Source organism: Scardinius erythrophthalmus, assembly GCF_964197995.2.
Source record: "Scardinius erythrophthalmus genome assembly, chromosome: 11".
NCBI lineage: Eukaryota > Metazoa > Chordata > Actinopteri > Cypriniformes > Leuciscidae > Scardinius > Scardinius erythrophthalmus.
The window spans coordinates 2,319,296-2,339,295 of NC_138231.1; the positions used below are offsets into that span (position 1 = coordinate 2,319,296).

A 20,000-nucleotide genomic window follows, 5' to 3' on the forward strand; every position below is an offset into this window, starting at 1 on the left:
ACATTAAAATTGTGAAATATTATTCCAGTGTAAATCAGCTGTTCTCTATGTGAATATACAGTAAAGTGTAATTTATTCCTGTGATCAAAGCTGAATTTTCAGCATCATTACTCCAGTCTTCAGTGTAAAAAGTGATCAGTTGACTTAAACTTAAAAAGTGAAGAAACCCATTACCCTAAAATTATTAAATCAACGTTATGCATTATAGAAATGACCTTTACAATTCCATGCAACTTAATTTTGCTTAATTTATTTCCTTAATCATTTTAAGGCAAAACTTTTTTTAAGTTAAGTCAACTGATCACTTTTTTACATTGCGTTCAGAAATCACTCTAATATGATGATTTTCTGCTCAAGAAACATTTATGATTATTATCAGTGTTGAAAACAGTTCCATTATACATGTGATGCACTTTCTGGATCATTTGATGAATATAAAGTTCAAAAGAACAGCATTTATTTGAAATAGAAACATTATAAATGTTTTTACTGTCACTTTTGATCAAATTAATGTGTCTTTGCTGAATAAAAGTATTACTTCCTTTACAAAAAACACAACAAAAGAAACAAGGTAGTGTATAGTTGTTTAGAGTTGAATAAAGTCCTTTTTTTATTTCGGTTCTTTTAATAACCAGACGCTTTTAAATATCAAGATCTGAGTTTCCCAAACTGGGGTTTGTGCGAATGACAAGCTATGTAATTAAATCATTAAAGCGAATAAGGAATTTAGGAAGTTACTAAAAAAAACATGAAATATTTCATTTGTTTACGTGCATGTTGTGAACCGTGACCATGAAATCTGTTAAGTTTGTGAAATTTGTGAATCTCTGTTTTAATGTGGTTCAACATTTCTCACATCATCACAGTTTATTCGCTATAGTTTAGAAAATGGTGATAAAATATGAGTTATGAACTCAGTTGATATTTGACTGGTTTTGTCCGTCCTTCTGTTAGACTGTCTCACACATGAATTATGTTGAATATCTGTCAGCTGTTAAATTTAACTACACAATTAGATAATACCAGTTTAGCTCAACCAATCACCAAGCAATGCTTCATTGTGTTCAGTCTGTGTGTAAAAAGAGCATTAGCAATTAAAGAAAACACACTTCAGCAGAACATGATCAGCTCAAAGTGTCCCAATCATTTCTGCTCCCACATTTTCACTGTTAGTCTCTGTATGAAGAGTGTTTGGGTATAATATGTCACAGTTTACTTTATTTTGCTCTCCTCGCTTACATAAACTATAGTGTCCTGCACACACTAGTTAAACAATATCAAAAATGTGTCTCTGAATAATGTTTGGTTTGACTGTATGTTTATTCCGCGTGGGCTCTGGACGCCGGGCTCCTGGTTGGTGATTCCCAGGTCAGCTGTGCCGACACTATCAGGGTCCGTCTCGGTCCTCCAGGAGCCTGACGTCACGGCCTGATAACGGGGTCCGGTGGAGCTGGAGGGGGTTTAGACTAACAGAGACAGGCTGGATAAGAGCTCAGACTGATAAGAGCCGAGACTGTGGAGCCCTATTGTTCCAGAGGATCCTCCAGAAGCGGCGTGTTATTATGACATGTATGACTGTTGACGGTGTGTGTGTGTGTGAGCGTACGGATCCGCAACAAACAGGAATATTCCCTCACTTATCAAACTCTATGACCTGCTGAATTGAGACACTCCTCTGTGCTATTATTTCCTCTCATTGTGTGTGTGTGTGTGTCCAGTGTTATTATTGATATACTATTATATTAGAGCTAGAGGTTCTGGCAAAATATTAATTGCTGCAGTCTATTTAAAAATGTTTAATTAATTCGAATTAATATATTTTTTAGATGGATTTAGTGAATGATTCAATGACTCACTCATAAAGATTTCATTACTGGATGAATCTGCGTTTTTTTTAATGAATCTCAAATGATTCAATGACAAATACATTTTAACTGGTGTAACGATGTAATGATATCAATAGACGCAGGCGAATCGCCGTCATTTAGGAGTAATTTTGCGTGTGTGTTTGAATTGAGATTCCCATCTTTAACGATTAATCGTGCAGCTCTGTATTGTAGAAATTTTAAATAAATTTATTTAAATATTACTTATTAGTTTTTATATTTTCTGATTATTTTAAATGATTTAAGTGTCAAATTTTTTATTTATTTTTACATCTTTTATTTAAGTCTCAGTTTAGTTATTTTCAGTCAGTTTTAGTACTTCTAAATGAACTAAGCGAAAATTAGAAATGTTGACTTTCTGACTGGAATACAATTTTAAAAAATGTATATTTCATTTATATTATATTAATTTCAATAAATTTTTTGTTGCTTTGATAACTAAAATAAAATACGTTCAAGTTTTTTTTACATTTACTTCAGTTAACAGACATATGTATTTTATAGTTTTAGTTTACGATTAACGATAACAGCACTGTCCAGTGGAAAGAAAAATCTCAGATGAGATCTCTTTTTTCATAATTGTGACCCTGGACCACAAAACCAGTCTTATGTGTAATTTTTTTAAAATTGAGATTTAGACATCATCTGAAAGCTGAATACATAATCTTTCCATTGATGTATGGTTTGTTAGGATAGGGCAATATTTGGCCGAGATACAACTATTTGAAAATCTGGAATCTGAGGGTACAGAAAAATCGAAATATTGAGAAAATCGCCTTTAAAGTTGTCCATTTCTATTGGCGATAGTGCTGCATCCATTCACAAAAATAAATGTTTTATATATTTAAGGTGGGAAATTTACAAAATATCTTCATGGAACATGATCTTTACTTAATATCCTAATGATTTTTGGCATAAAAGTAAAATCTATAATTTTGACCCATACAATGTTTTGTTGGCTATTGCCACAAATATACCCGTGCAACATAAGACTGGTTTTGTGATCCAGGGTCACAATTGACAAATTTGCACATAATTGACGAATTTCGACACTGTTATTGAACTGATCTGAATCAACACTGATCTAAATCAAGCTGAATATTGAATATTGTCTTCTGTAGAGCTGCTTATGGCTGAATTGAACTGGTTTCATAATTGATGAACTTTAGACAGGTATTGAACTGTTTTTAAATGTTTCAAGAGAACATTCGAAAGTAACATTTCCCTAATGAGAAAAAGGCATGTTCCCTTAATGTTCACATAACAAACAAAAAAATAAAAACATTTTAAAACGCATAAAAAAAATGACTTTTTTGAACGTTCAGAGAACTTTTAGAAATAACATTTTCATAACTTAATGGGAATATTTTTGTTTTTTGTTCATATTTTTGAGACTTTATCAAGTCTCCTGAGATAATCAAAACAATTGATTCTTGCGTCGTCCTCAACGTTGAGAGAGGAAAGCAGAACTTTAGTCATGTGACTGATGATTTCATTACATCATCAATGTCAAGGCCCAGTATAGACTCCACAATACTGAAATACAGCAGCTCATGGTCTAAAAGTTGAACAAATTTATGGATATACAGTCAGGACTTGTCATTTTTATTAGACTTTCTGTTTAACTGGAGCAGGTCAGAGGTCATGAGGCCCTCATTATTAGCGCAAAACCACTGAAACCACACAAGACCTGATTGTGAAGATGTGATAGTGCTAATAACGGCAATAAATATCTTAACCCGTTTCTCTTCACCCATAATTCTGCACGTCTTTCACATATGCTTTATGAATCTTTCTCACGTAATCAGGTCATTGGGATCAGATAGGGGATTATGGGTAATATTATAATATACTGTTTTGTAAAATGTTCTGGTTGGTCCCCTGAGAAAATATTAAATTTGTTCAGGTTTTAGTTTAGATCACTAAGCCATACACATTTGATTCGACCAGCTAAAGACACATAAAACTCCATCGTTGGAATTCAGATTCAAGTTTTTTTAAAATATGGAACTGTAATTTGCTTTTAAATATTGTTTTTAAACATATTTATGTGTCTGCAGTGTGTGTATACAACCACCCTATTGTGGTGAAAATCCATCCACTCCATTTGTTATTTTCCCCATAAATATGAAACAGTGTCTCAAAATGAGCCATTCGGGAATGTGATCCAATGTGACATAACACAAGAATGAACCTCATTGGTTCTTACTGAAGCTCAAACATGATGCGTAACACGAGAATAACCCTCATTGGTTCTTGATGAAGCTCAAACGTGATGCGTAACACGAGAATGAACCTCATTGGTTCTTACTGAAGCTCAAACATGATGCGTAACATGAGAATGAACCTCATTGGTTCTTACTGAAGCTCAAACATGATGCGTAACACGAGAATGAACCTCATTGGTTCTTGTTGAAGCTCAAACATGATGCGTAACACGAGAATGAACCTCATTGGTTCTTACTGAAGCTCAAACGTGATGCGTAACACAAGAATGAACCTCATTGGTTCTCGATGAAGCTCAAACGTGATGCGTAACACGAGAATGAATCTCATTGGTTCTTACTGAAGCTCAAACATGATGCGTAACACAAGAATGAACCTCATTGGTTCTTGCTGAAGCTCAAACGTGATGCGTAACACGAGAATGAATCTCATTGGTTCTTACTGAAGCTCAAACATGATGCGTAACACGAGAATGAACCTCATTGGTTCTTACTGAAGCTCAAACGTGATGCGTAACACGAGAATGAACCTCATTGGTTCTTGTTGAAGCTCAAACATGATGCGTAACACGAGAATGAACCTCATTGGTTCTTGTTGAAGCTCAAACATGATGCGTAACACGAGAATGAATCTCATTGGTTCTTGTTGAAGCTCAAACATGATGCGTAACACGAGAATGAACCTCATTGGTTCTTGTTGAAGCTCAAACATGATGCGTAACACGAGAATGAACCTCATTGGTTCTTACTGAAGCTCAAACATGATGCGTAACACGAGAATGAACCTCATTGGTTCTTGTTGAAGCTCAAACATGATGCGTAACACGAGAATGAACCTCATTGGTTCTTACTGAAGCTCAAACATGATGCGTAACACGAGAATGAACCTCATTGGTTCTTACTGAAGCTCAAACGTGATGCGTAACACGAGAATGAACCTCATTGGTTCTCGATGAAGCTCAAACGTGATGCGTAACACGAGAATGAACCTCATTGGTTCTTGCTGAAGCTCAAACGTGATGCGTAACACGAGAATGAACCTCATTGGTTCTTACTGAAGCTCAAACGTGATGCGTAACACGAGAATGAACCTCATTGGTTCTTACTGAAGCTCAAACATGATGCGTAACACGAGAATGAACCTCATTGGTTCTTGTTGAAGCTCAAACATGATGCGTAACACGAGAATGAACCTCATTGGTTCTTACTGAAGCTCAAACATGATGCGTAACACGAGAATGAACCTCATTGGTTCTTACTGAAGCTCAAACATGATGCGTAACACATGAATGAACCTCATTGGTTCTTACTGAAGCTCAAACATGATGCGTAACACGAGAATGAACCTCATTGGTTCTTGCTGAAGCTCAAACGTGATGCGTAACACGAGAATGAACCTCATTGGTTCTTGTTGAAGCTCAAACATGATGCGTAACACGAGAATGAACCTCATTGGTTCTCGATGAAGCTCAAACGTGATGCGTAACACGAGAATGAATCTCATTGGTTCTTACTGAAGCTCAAACATGATGCGTAACACGAGAATGAACCTCATTGGTTCTTGCTGAAGCTCAAACGTGATGCGAAACACGAGAATGAATCTCATTGGTTCTTACTGAAGCTCAAACATGATGTGTAACACGAGAATGAATCTCATTGGTTCTTACTGAAGCTCAAACATGATGCGTAACACGAGAATGAACCTCATTGGTTCTTGTTGAAGCTCAAACATGAAGCGTAACACGAGAATGAACCTCATTGGTTCTTGTTGAAGCTCAAACATGATGCGTAACACGAGAATGAACTTCATTGGTTCTTGTTGAAGCTCAAACGTGATGCGTAACATGAGAATGAACCTCATTGGTTCTTGTTGAAGCTCAAACGTGATGCGTAACACGAGAATGACCCTCATTGGTTCTTGATGAAGCTCAAACGTGATGCGTAACACGAGAATGAACCTCATTGGTTCTTGATGAAGCTCAAACGTGATGCGTAACCCGAGAATGAACCTCATTGGTTCTTGCTGAAGCTCAAACGTGATGCGTAACACGAGAATGAACCTCATTGGTTCTTGCTGAAGCTCAAACGTGATGCGTAACACGAGAATGAACCTCATTGGTTCTTGCTGAAGCTCAAACGTGATGCGTAACACGAGAATGAACCTCATTGGTTCTTGCTGAAGCTCAAACGTGATGCGTAACACGAGAATGAACTTCATTGGTTCTTGTTGAAGCTCAAACGTGATGCGTAACACGAGAATGAACTTCATTGGTTCTTGTTGAAGCTCAAACGTGATGCGTAACATGAGAATGAACCTCATTGGTTCTTGTTGAAGCTCAAACGTGATGCGTAACACGAGAATGAACCTCATTGGTTCTTGTTGAAGCTCAAACGTGATGCGTAACACGAGAATGAACCTCATTGGTTCTTGATGAAGCTCAAACGTGATGCGTAACACGAGAATGAACCTCATTGGTTCTTGTTGAAGCTCAAACGTGATGCGTAACATGAGAATGAACCTCATTGGTTCTTGTTGAAGCTCAAACGTGATGCGTAACACGAGAATGAACCTCATTGGTTCTTGATGAAGCTCAAACGTGATGCGTAACACGAGAATGAACCTCATTGGTTCTTGATGAAGCTCAAACGTGATGCGTAACCCGAGAATGAACCTCATTGGTTCTTGCTGAAGCTCAAACGTGATGCGTAACACGAGAATGAACCTCATTGGTTCTTGCTGAAGCTCAAACGTGATGCGTAACACGAGAATGAACCTCATTGGTTCTTGCTGAAGCTCAAACGTGATGCGTAACACGAGAATGAACCTCATTGGTTCTAGAGAAGCTCAAACGTGATGCGTAACACGAGAATGAACCTCATTGGTTCTAGAGAAGCTCAAACGTGATGCGTAACACGAGAATGAACCTCATTGGTTCTTGATGAAGCTCAAACGTGATGCGTAACACGAGAATGAACCTCATTGGTTCTTGCTGAAGCTCAAACGTGATGCGTAACACGAGAATGAACCTCATTGGTTCTTGCTGAAGCTCAAACGTGATGCGTAACACGAGAATGAACCTCATTGGTTCTTGTTGAAGCTCAAACGTGATGCGTAACACGAGAATGAACCTCATTGGTTCTTACTGAAGCTCAAACGTGATGCGTAACACGAGAATGAACCTCATTGGTTCTTGTTGAAGCTCAAACGTGATGCGTAACACGAGAATGAACCTCATTGGTTCTTGCTGAAGCTCAAACGTGATGCGTAACACGAGAATGAACCTCATTGGTTCTTGCTGAAGCTCAAACGTGATGCGTAACACGAGAATGAACCTCATTGGTTCTTCCTGAAGCTCAAACGTGATGCGTAACACGAGAATGAACCTCATTGGTTCTTGCTGAAGCTCAAACGTGATGCGTAACACGAGAATGAACCTCATTGGTTCTTGCTGAAGCTCAAACGTGATGCGTAACACGAGAATGAACCTCATTGGTTCTTACTGAAGCTCAAACGTGATGCGTAACACGAGAATGAATCTCATTGGTTCTTACTGAAGCTCAAACGTGATGCGTAACACGAGAATGAACCTCATTGGTTCTTGTTGAAGCTCAAACGTGATGCGTAACACGAGAATGAACCTCATTGGTTCTTGCTGAAGCTCAAACGTGATGCGTAACACGAGAATGAACCTCATTGGTTCTTGCTGAAGCTCAAACGTGATGCGTAACACGAGAATGAACCTCATTGGTTCTTGCTGAAGCTCAAACGTGATGCGTAACACGAGAATGGACCTCATTGGTTCTTGATGAAGCTCAAACATGATGCGTAACACGAGAATGAACCTCATTGGTTCTTACTGAAGCTCAAACATGATGCGTAACACATGAATGAACCTCATTGGTTCTTACTGAAGCTCAAACATGATGCGTAACACGAGAATGAACCTCATTGGTTCTTACTGAAGCTCAAACATGATGCGTAACACATGAATGAACCTCATTGGTTCCTGCTGCGTTCCTAATATGCAATAGTAGTCCGATTTGCTATCAATCTGATACTTTTCAATTAACCAGTTAAATCAGTTCATAAATCGCACTGAATGATTTATTAGTGAATTGGACTTATCTGATTGGATCTCAACTCAAATGTTCAACTCAGATTCAAATGATCCAGTCAGATAGTCTGTAGTTAACAATTCACTGAACTCAAAAGTCTGACTCAAAATGAGCAGAGAACGGGACGTCCTCGGAGCCAATGCTGGGAAAAGTAAGTTAATGCAGATTTTTAGGATTTATTATTGTAAATGTGTGTGTGTGTGTGTGTGTGTTGTTCAGGTCTTATCAGTGGTTCTCTCGTCCACTGACTCACTGTTTGCTCGGCAGTCGGACTTTAGCCTGTTTTATCTGAGGGTTTTATCTCTCTCTCCCTCTCTCTTCTTGTGTTCTATAAATAAACACAGGCAATAAAAAAGACCACGTGTAAGTAATACTTCAGAGTGAATCACCTTTCTGGATGAATCTCACAGAAACATGCAGATCCTCTCTCAGGAGGGTTTTTATGCACTATTTTGCAATAAAGATGTGGTTAAAAAATTATATTTTACTTGACGAGCACAAAGCCTATTTTAGGACTTTTTTTCATAGTGACATTATTTTCATGCCAGTTAAACATTGTCATTACTGTAATATATTTGGATGTTTTACTTATGATTATTTTTAAATAAATTACAGCAATACGACTTTTTTTTACCTCAGCAAGAATAAATTAAATTCATTACAACAAATTCTACCTTTGTAAATGCACCTTGCATAAATTATTATTATTTATTTTTTTCCATATTATAGTAATGGCAATAAGATTTATTTTGTTTTATTTATTGATTTGCATGAGGTTTTCAGCATTTATCACTTTGATTAATGTATACTATATAGGCTATTTGAATATATTCATATTTGAATTTATCTAAACTGCTGATTTAAGTTTTATATTAGTTGTAGAACAGATCAAATCATACTTAAATATTTTTAAAAATAACATTTTAGTTGTAAAGAAAATCATCTGTCCATCCCATTCTGTGCCTTTACAGACCCCCATTGAAATTCCTGCATTACAGTACAGATACAGACTTGACTTGAGAAACGAGCCAATCACAGCGGCTGGAGTTGGTGAATGCTGATTGGCTAAAAGCCAGGTTCCAGGTAACGTCACTGTTTTCAGCAGGGGTCGGCCTCAGGTGTTCCTGCGACCGAACATCAGTGTAAAACAAAGAGAGCGCTGATCTACAAACACTCTAAAACAACACAAACACACTGAAGCCGTTACACACCATCCCTTAAACCTATCGCACACATCGTAACTCTAACTGACAACACACTTCCACGGCTTTTATTGCTCACGGGTTGCTCTTTCATAGAGTTATTTAAACATCAACTTTGTCTTTGGTTGTTTGCCCATAATTCCTCAAGATAAATAAAAGATAGACTTGTTTGGATGTTGATGAGAAATGTTTGAGTGCAGAAAATCTCATTGCCTTATTTTAGAAGAAATATCTGACATATTAAAGAGATCTTGGAAAAGGTTTTGGTGTCTTGGACATTGTTGAGGTCTTTTTTTCAGGAGAAAACCCTGAGAAACATGAAACGACAGCAAATGTCTTCATTTGCTCTCCATTCAATCTCATTGCCTTATTTTAAACAAATGCCTTAATGAAGAGATCTTACGATTTTTCTTTGCAGATTTTGGTGTCTTGGAAAACCTGAGCACAGTTTGAGACATTATTGAGATCTCTTCAGAAACTGGAGATGGGGAAAGGTGAGGTTATAAGCATTATTTTACTCAAAAGAAACGTTTGAGAGGCTATTTTGTTTGCTTTGAATTGAACCTATTGCTGTCATGGGGAAAAAAACATAGATATTAAAGAGATCTCGTGGTTTTTCTTTGCTGACATTGATATCTTGGTGTGTTTTTCATCAGGAGATTCAAGCAAGAGTCTCTGTTTAATCTCATTTCTGTGTTGGAGAAACGTCTGAGATATTAAAGAGATCTCATTAGGTATTTTTCTTCCCATCTTCCCATGTGATTGTAATCAGATAATCCTCTCCAACCCTGTCACACTTGTAGATGTGATGAGGTGATCAGAGCAGCTCTGCAAACACACACACATGATAGCAGTGATCAAACACACACACACTCGAGCGCTGGCTCTGTCTATAGACACTCGCGCGGGTCTCTGTCGGCCTGATTCTGAGAGGATTGGCTCAGAGAGATAAGACGCTGTCCAGATAAGAGCAGAGAGCGTACCTGAGAGAGACGGTCAGACAGCACACAGAGCATTGATTGCTCTTAATTTCATCACGTACACACATATCAGCGCGAGATGTTGACAAACAAACAAAGGTCAAACATGTCTGCTGCATATTTAGCACAAGGTGGGATTTTTGTGAGATATCTTGATAAGACTTACACTTAAAATTACTTTTTGCCTAAAAAAAATACCTGCATAGCAACACCCTGGTAACCATATAGCAATGCACAAGAACCTATGCCACATCAGCAGTCGCGTAGTATAAGCAAAAAACACCCTGGCAACTGCATAGCAACACACTAAAAAACCTTTAAAATGCCTTAGCAACTGCATAGCAACCATAGCTGGCAACCAAAAATCTCTGATGCATCTAAAGAGATCTTCAGCACAAGTTGGGATTTATCTGAGAAGTTTAAGACTTAGGCCCCATCCACACTACTGCGTTTTAGTTTAGAAACGGAGAATTAAAACAAATACGATCTCCATCCACACCAGCGTTTTAGCTGCGTATTAGCATTGATCTCCGTCCACATTAAAACGACTGAAAACGCGGATCACGTGACCATTCACCAACACTGGGCATGCGCGTGCTGGTGTAAACCTAGAGACTTTCAAACATAGACTGTAAAAAAATGCTTTCAAACATCAAAATGTCATTTATTAATATGTATTTGTGTCAATATGACATATAAACATCTTTTCCTATTCTATTTTGCCTGGAAACGCTTCCAACACGCTTGCGTGTCGCATGAAAAATAGGCGTCGGTTCTATTTCTAGCATGCACGCGTTTACCGCGCGAGCCGCGCCTCAGACGCGGCAGTTTCTTACTGTAAGAAACTGTTCCAGCGGGTGAAGTTTACTGGTACTGAATATTACCTGTGTATACTCCATGACTGATGACACCCAATCATAGAGCCGAGCGTGAGCCTCTGCGTCATCGTTTCTAAAGTCCTCCGTTTTGACCCGTCCACACTAAAACGCCCTCCGGAGATTCAAAACAAAAAACGGGTCGGCAGCGTTTCTAAACTTCTCCGTTTTGGGTCTCCGGTTTTGCCGTTTTAGTGTGGACGGGAGGTGCAAACGTAGCAAATGGTCTCCGTTTTTAAACGAAAACGCAGTAGTGTGGACGGGGCCTTACACTTAAAATTACATTTTGCCTAAAAAATGTACCAGCATAGCAACACCCTGGTAACCATATAGCAATGCCCAAGAACCTATGCCAATCAAAACACATCAGCAGTCACATAGTATTAGCAACACCCTGTCATTTTCCCAGAATATCCTAGCAATTGTACAGCAACACACTTAAAATACACTCAGAACGCCTTAGCAACTGCATAGCAACACCCTGACAACCGCCCATAGTTGGCAACCGAACATGTCTGCTACATCTGAAGAGATCTTCAGCACTAGGTGGGATTTATCTGAGATCTCTACACTTACACTTAAAATTACATTTTGCCTAAACTTTTTTACCAGCATAGCAACACCCTGGTAACCATATTATAGCAATGCCCTAGAAGATCCTACCAACACAGTATATGACAATCGGAACACATTGTAACACCCTGGCAACTGCACCACAACACCTTAGCGACACCCTGGCAACCACCCATAGCACCCTAGCATTGTGTTTTGCAGCAAAACAACAAAATAATGCTCAGAAAAACAATCCGTATTTTTACATTTACACACAGTCCCAGAGGAAAGGAATTTTCTCCGATCTGAGCTGCTATCACATTCAACTCTAAACTCTTGACTCGTTTATCTTCCCAGGTATTTTAGGAGAAACAGCTTTGATGAACCGTAAGTGGGAATGAAAGAGCAACCTTACATGCTCCTTTGGGTTGTTATCATCATTCAAACACATTTCTCAGATTGTTTGTGAGTGTCACTCGTTTTGAGCTGCTTCCTCGTTTCTCAGGTTTTGTCCTGTGTGTCCAGGTCTCGTTCTGTCAGTGTTTTCCGTCTGATCCTCCGATGGATGCTCTTTTGAAATGCTCTTCCTGGAGACAGGGGGTCTGGCTGCGCTCTGACCCAGAGGAAGAGGGGCCATGTGGGGCCACGACCCCCTGCTGAGCCCGAGAGCCTCCACAGAGCCACACGGGGACATGCATCCATACATCAACACATGATAATGCATCATATTTATATCAGCCCTCAGCGCATCCATGACGCAAACATCCATGAATGCAAAGGCTTCTCGCTACGCAAGCTCAATATCATGTGCAGTTAGTTATCATGTGTCAGAATGCAAATATACGGCAAAATACTGCAAGTTAAAGTTAAATAAATTGACATTTATAGCATTGATGAAAATGTAAGATGTAATTGATGTAAGTCGCTTTGGATAAAAATGTAAAATGCATCTGCATTTTCATAAAATACTCAAAGTTAGGCAAGGCAAGTTTATTTATATAGCACATTTCATACACTATGGTAATTCAAAGTGCTTTACACAGAAATTCATTCAAATAATCACAAAATAAAAGTAAGGAAAAATCTAAAGTTAGGTAAAGTTAAACTTTCTACATATTTATTGCATTAAAGGAAACCCAGGTTAGGAAGAATGCAAGGAATGCATTTTGATAAAAGTGTCTGCCTAATGCATAAATGCAAATACAATATTAAAGGTAGGGATGCACCGATACGAACATTTTTGCCGATACCAATAACCGATAATTCTTTATATTTGAAAGCCGATAACTGATATATTGGCTGATTTTTATAACATTTTTGAGAGCCTGATTACAAAAACAAAAGTCTCACCATTAAAATCCACGTCCCAAGCGCACAATTATAATGTTCTCATTATAATTTTATGTTGCTGATATGTTGCACTGAACTCTATTTTCCAATCTATTTTTCTCTAAGTGATTCCGATCATATTTTAAGCAATTCAAAACCATTATGTTGAACAGTCGCATCTGAAGTGTCTCAGCTGAAGGAAATAATATATAATTTATTGACTTTAATATATCGCCCAAATTTTCTTATTGGGTCGATAATGATAAAAAATGAACATATATTGGCCGATACCGATATGGTGGCTGATATATCGTGCATCCCTAATTAAAGAAAATCCAGGTTAAAGTCACCATAAAATCAAAAGTGACTCTTCTTGTTTTTTATGGAATATTGCAATGTTTATTATAAATGATTTATCCACACACATCATCATTTTTGTTAAATTCATGTGCCCTAATCTGACTCAAAATAACTTCCCCTCCCTCTTTAACTCGGACATACGTCACAATAGGAAAGAAAATCCTAACGCAACTTCTGTTTAATGTCAACTTTACGAAGAATACAAGGAATGCATGCGTGAACTTACTAAAATGTACGCCTTTTACCAAAGTCACAAAATGCAAATGCAAAAAGTGTATAAATATAAATGCAATATACAGTTGCATAAAGTATGTTGTTTTCCTTTAAATACCTCAGATTAGGACTACCATATGATGGTAATATTTATTAGTTCACCTCAAGCCGTCACATTCCACCATCTTGATTTTCCTTCTTGCAACACGTTCAGTTCTCCAACAAACACACACTCCTCCCCAATGGCCTTCTGAACAACACAATCTCATCTCTTCTCTCTATCGTTTCTCCCCGTCTCTCCCTCTATCTGCTCTCGTCTTTGTCACCAAACACCTCGTTCATACTCGCTCTGACAGTGGTCTGGCCCCGAACGAATTACACAGGCGCTTCTGAGCTCAGCGTTCAGATAATTCGCACATACCTCACACACGCACACGTATAGACATATCTTCTAGCAAAAAAAAAGAGAAAGATTGAAATAAAAAGCATATGTGACAAGAAATCCTTTGGTGATGATGGATAAAAACAGTTTTTATTAGTGGTGTTTTTTAAATCAATGATCACTAGTGCTTATAGTAATGTGATCAAACACATCCATCACTAAGAGTTAAAGTTGAGTGTGTGAGTCATTTGTGCTCCGTACATGAATGATTCCTCAAATCATGTGTCTCGTTGAACAGATGTGTGCTGTTACTACCAGGCGGCAACCACCTAGCAACCACCCAGAACACCCTGGCAACAGTATAAAAACAAGTATATTATACAATATATAGAACAATTTAGCAACTGCATAGCAATGCTTTGACTCCCACAACACCCTAGAAACTGTATAACAATACATTAAAAATTACTCATCTACATCTTAGTAACTGCATAGCAACACCCTGGTAACCACCCGAATACTATGGCAACCACATAACAGCACTAAAATCACTTCAGAAAACTTCAGCAAATGCATGACAATGCCTCAACTCTCACAACACCCTAGAAACTGTATAGCAACACATTCAAAAATGACTCTGAACATCTTAGCAAATGCATAGCAACACCCTGGCAACCACCCAAATACTATAGTAACCACATAGGAGCAAACTAAAATCACTTCAGAACACATTGGGCAAATGCATAGCAATGCCTTGACTCTGAACATCTTAGCAACTGCATAGCAACACCCTGGCAACCACCCGAATACTAATGCAACTGCATAGCAGCAAACTAAAAGCCATTCAGAACAGATTGGCAAATTGCATAGCAACACCTTGACTCCCACAACACCCTAAAAACTGTATAGCAACACATTGAAAAATACTTTGACCATTTTGGCAACTGCATGGCAACACCATGGCAACCATCCAAATACTATAGCAACCTCATAGCAGCAAACTAAAAGCCATTCAAAACATATTGGCAAACGCATAGTAATGCCTTGACTCTGAATGTTTTAGCAACTGCATAGCAACACCCTGGCAACCACCCAAATGCAAAAGCAATCATAAAATCACTTCAGAACACATTAGGCAAATGCATAGCAATGCCTTAACTCCCACAACACCCAAGAAACTGCATAGCAACACCCTGGCAACCACCTGAATACTGTGGCGACAGCATAGCAGCAAACTAAAAGCCATTCAGAGCACAATGGCAAATACATGCCTTGACTCCCACAACACCCGCCTAGAAACTATATAGCAACACATTAAAAATTACTTTAAAAAATGCATAGCTACACCCTAGCATTGTGCTTGTTGCATGGACAAACCACTGAACCAATGAACCAATTCTGTTTTCTTTAACAATAATCCTCTTTGGTAAATTGATTTGAATTGCATTGTTTCTACGATGATGCAAATTCTCAAGAGTGCATGCCTTCTGCTTTACTGATGTCATTCATCATCAGTTTCAGTTAACATCATATAACAGATCCAGATACGTCATTCACCATGAAAGCATCTCAAAGCCTTTTTATATAATGCTTTTATTGTGGAGGAGCAGAGGATTTTCACTCGTTTATCAGTAGGATCACAGGGCCGTGGAAATGGTCCCATTGAGCCCGCAGGAGTCCAGTGCCATGAGGAAGGAGACGGAGCCGGCGAGGAAGCAGGGAGAGATATGGAGGAGATCTGATGATTCTCCAAGTATTCCAGAACCTGCTTAACTTAAGCTGTATCACAGCAGGCTTTGGTTTGGACTCACTATCAGAAATATCCTCTGTGATACTGGTGTGTGTGTGTGTGTGTGTGTGTGTGTGTGTGTGTGTGTGTGTGTGTGTGTGTGTGTGTGTGTGTGTGTGTGTGTGTGTGTGTGTGTGTGTGTGTGTGTGTGTGTGTGTGTGTGTGTGAGAGAGAGAGAGAGAGAAAGAGAGAGACCATTTTCCACAATGCAAAAATCTTATTCAGTGTCTTTGCCTCATTTTCCAATTAAAATATCCTCCAAATAAATTACGTTTACGTAATTTAAATAGCATTTTTACTTTGTATCTCGATGTTTTTATTAAAACAAGTTCATTTAGAATGAGATTTTGCGGTGTACAATAAACGTACAGTATGTCCTCGTGTGAAAGTGCCGTGGATATTGACGAGGAAGGCACATAATTGTAAAACTCAGGAAATGGACACTCTGAAAAGTCTCAGTTTGTTTATAACTTGTAGCGAAATGACAGTTAAAAATGTGTCATTGAAAACAACAGCGTCGAGACTTCCGAGTGACGTCAGTGACGCGCGAGACATCAATCAAATCCGTCACTCTTCCTAAACCGATGCATATTAGAAAAAAAAGGCTACAATATTAATACAAATTGTAATATAATTAATTATAATGTAATATAAAAGGTATACTAAAAAAAACTTCAAATGTACTGTTTTAACAAGACATGCTGGAATTATTCGTATTCAGTGTAGTCGATTTAATAAATAAATAAAAACATCGTGCAAACAAACGATCTAGGTTATTAATATGTGTTTACATGATCTAAATAATATTGTAATAAAATAATTTAGATTTAGCCTATATATAAACAGCCTATTAATTCGAAAATATCTAAAACACTTTCCAGCTTTTCTTTTCTGCGTTGCTCATTTATCACGCGATATTTAAGTAAGGCTATATCATCAAATATTTTATGAGGATCTCCGTCAATCTTTAAATCTGAGGCAGTTTTTTCCCTTATTTTCAGTTAAGTTTAACTTTATTGTCAGACTGTGCCATTAGCAAACATACAACATTATGAAAAACAGATAGCCTACAATACAAAAAAAATATTATCGGCAAAAACAATTTTTGTCGTATAAATGGCACGATAAATAAAATTCGTGCTATAGATACACACTTTCATGAGATCGTGTTGACATTATCGGAATATAGCCTAGGCCTATATATTTAATTTAATTTATTTTTTATTATTATTATTATTGCTAAGAACATTTATAAATCAATGTCAGGGGTAAATACAATTGAGGAACAATTACAGGTTAAGGAAATCAGGAATATATCATACAAATGACACAGTGAGACAGTTTTAAGGGCTTTAGAGTTGCTGGATGTAAGGAGAGTGTCCAGGTACGATTTAAGATCCTTGCAAAAAAATAAAAAAGTAGGGCTTAGCACCCTGGAATTTACATTTGTGACATTATCGGAATATGATCATTATTTTGTGCCGCGTTGAACGAGGTGAGTGAACTGAGGGATGGGATGCTTTACTGGAGGCGGGGAGACTGGGAGGAGTGTTGGGAGAGACTTCACTGAGACTTTTCACCCTTATCATCCTCTCCTGTCTTCCGTGAAGAGAAGTTAACCGGAAAATGCTCTCGGCCGGCGCGGGGTAAACGGCCGATGCTCCGGTACTCACGAGTGGAATAATCGAGACGAACACCTGTGTGGACATGTATCAGGGTGTAACGATGACCACAAACCACGGACACACGTCTTACGAGCCCGGTTTCCTCCATAACGCGGTCTCTTCGGCCGCTTCCCCGGTGTACGTGACACCCACCCGGGTAACCCCGATAATCCCGGCGCTCCCGTACCTCCAGACCCCCCAGCAGAGCAACCCCGGGTCCGGGCACTCGGGATGGGCGCAACCGGGCGCGGACACCTCTTATAATCATTCCACACATCATTCTCCGGTGTCCAGGTTCACATTCTCCGCGAGCCCGCCGTTAACCTCGCAAGCCCGGGAGACTGCGACGTACACAAGCCCGCTGAACATCAGCACGAGCGCCCGGGAGCATTACGGTTCCCGCGGTCTGAGTGGCTCGTATCACAGCGGGTACCCGGCCTACGTGAGCCCGAACATCGGAGGCTCGTGGGCGGCCTCGCACTTCGACGGTTCTGTGATGCACGGAGGACCCGCGCGACACCCGAATATAGGTGAGAATCAAAAATCGTATTAAAAAAGCTATAATTATTCATTTAAAAAAAGCAACTTTATTGTTATTATTATTTTAAAACAATCTAAAGCAATTAAGCGTATTTGTATTTTTGGTTATCTTATTATTTTATAGGCATTTTTGCCAGTAAGATTCTTATTTTTAAAAATATCAGATCAATTTGACCTGTTTTGACGAGGTTAGTTTAGGTTGTTCAATATTAAAACCTGAAAGAAAATGTCAACATACGAAAGGAACATGAAAACAAAGATGACATTTAAAAAGTTTGGTGTATTAGATTTTTTTACATATAGATTTCCTGTACTCTTCCTTAAACTGTTAATGCCACATAAACTAGTTTGAGAGAATAGACAAGAATGTTATTAGGCTACTGTATTTATTTATTTATTTTTTATCCAGTTATAATGAAAAATGTAAATGCTGTTTAAATTTGTGACACTTTTTTATATTTTTTTAATAAAATCTTTTAAAAAACACCTAAACTAAGATAAAGTTTTTGGTGGGGAAAGAATATTTGAGGATAAAAAAAAATAAATAAATAAAAATCAACAAACAATCATTTGCACAGTAAAATGTTGTAGCTTTACATAAAAATAGAGATTTTCGATTTTTTTATATTTTCCTTTTTTAAAAAAAAAATAAGTTACACTTTATTTTACAGTGTCCTTGTACATATGTTACATGTAGGCTAGTAATAACAGTAAATTATGCCCTCAACCAAACCCTGATCCTATACCCTATAATAAGTAGGCTATGTAGTTCATTATTATTACTCAGCACTTAAATATATAATTACACTCCAACAATGACACCTTAAAATAAACTGTTGGCTAAACTGTTAAGCTGTCCTTGTTACGTTTAAGTTCTGAGTAATATTAATTAACATGTTGGATAGTTGCATGTAATTATGCATAACTTACTGTCATTACTAACGTATAAGGAACCTGTAAAATAATGTTACCAAAAAATCACGTTTAATTCAATGTGTTGGCCATGAAATTTATTAGCAATATCTGAGTTTCTACACCTGTCACGAGAACATCTGACAGTGTTTAAATGAGAATTTCGCTACACGACAGTTCTTCAAATGTATTGTTTGATATGAAATGAAAGTAATGTTTCATCCAGTCTGTTTGTCAGGGAACATTGTGTTTCAGTTTGTGCTTTCATGGGTTTTGAGCGAAGCTTTTGAGAAAAGTGTGCTGTCATTTAATCATGTTAGCCGAGAATTTACATTTATTTACATTTACAAGTGATCGACATTTACAGTTAATCATAATAAATATGCATTCCATAACATGGGGAGGATATTCAAATCAACTACGTGCATAGAATAATACAATTTATATGCAAAGTAAAAATGTGTAGCTGTCACTTTAAGCAGCCTTTCTTTTCGACCTTCATTGGGTCTAATGTTAATGTCTAATGTAACTCAGTCATATTAAATTACACGTTTGATTCGGACAAAATAGTTGATGAGAAGATGTTTTAATGAATGCATTTATGGATTGGATGATTTTAAACAGGTGTAAATTAGCAGGCCTGCATGTCAACAAACTGTTTTTCATATTTGAAAAACTTATATCGCCTTAACTTTATTGTTTATTCATACATTTTATAGTGGAGTTCGTCACAGAACGTTTATCAGAGAGACACGAGATAAAGCCACGGATGTTTGAATTATTAATAAGAATTTACATCATGCAACTTAAGTTTTATTTATAAATTATTATTTATAATAATTATTACCCGTTTTAATTCGCGCAAAGTGTCACTTTGTGTTGATGTAAATTTACTGTTTATATAATTTTGCTTGTCTTCAGACAAACTTTAAATTCTACAAATATGAGTCTATTTTCAAATATGAACAACTGCGA

The 20,000-nt window shown here is 37.7% G+C and overlaps 1 protein-coding gene across 1 annotated transcript in view; it reads left to right on the plus strand.

The window, feature by feature from the left end:
• The first annotated feature begins 17,496 nt into the window (after positions 1-17,496).
• The window catches only part of gata4 (GATA binding protein 4), a 13,870-nt gene continuing 11,366 nt past the window's right edge, over positions 17,497-20,000 (plus strand). The window contains exon 1 of the mRNA XM_081379466.1: positions 17,497-18,103. Coding sequence (XP_081235592.1) covers positions 17,617-18,103 — 487 coding nt within the window. The 5' untranslated portion in view covers positions 17,497-17,616. The remainder of the gene's footprint in view (positions 18,104-20,000) is intronic.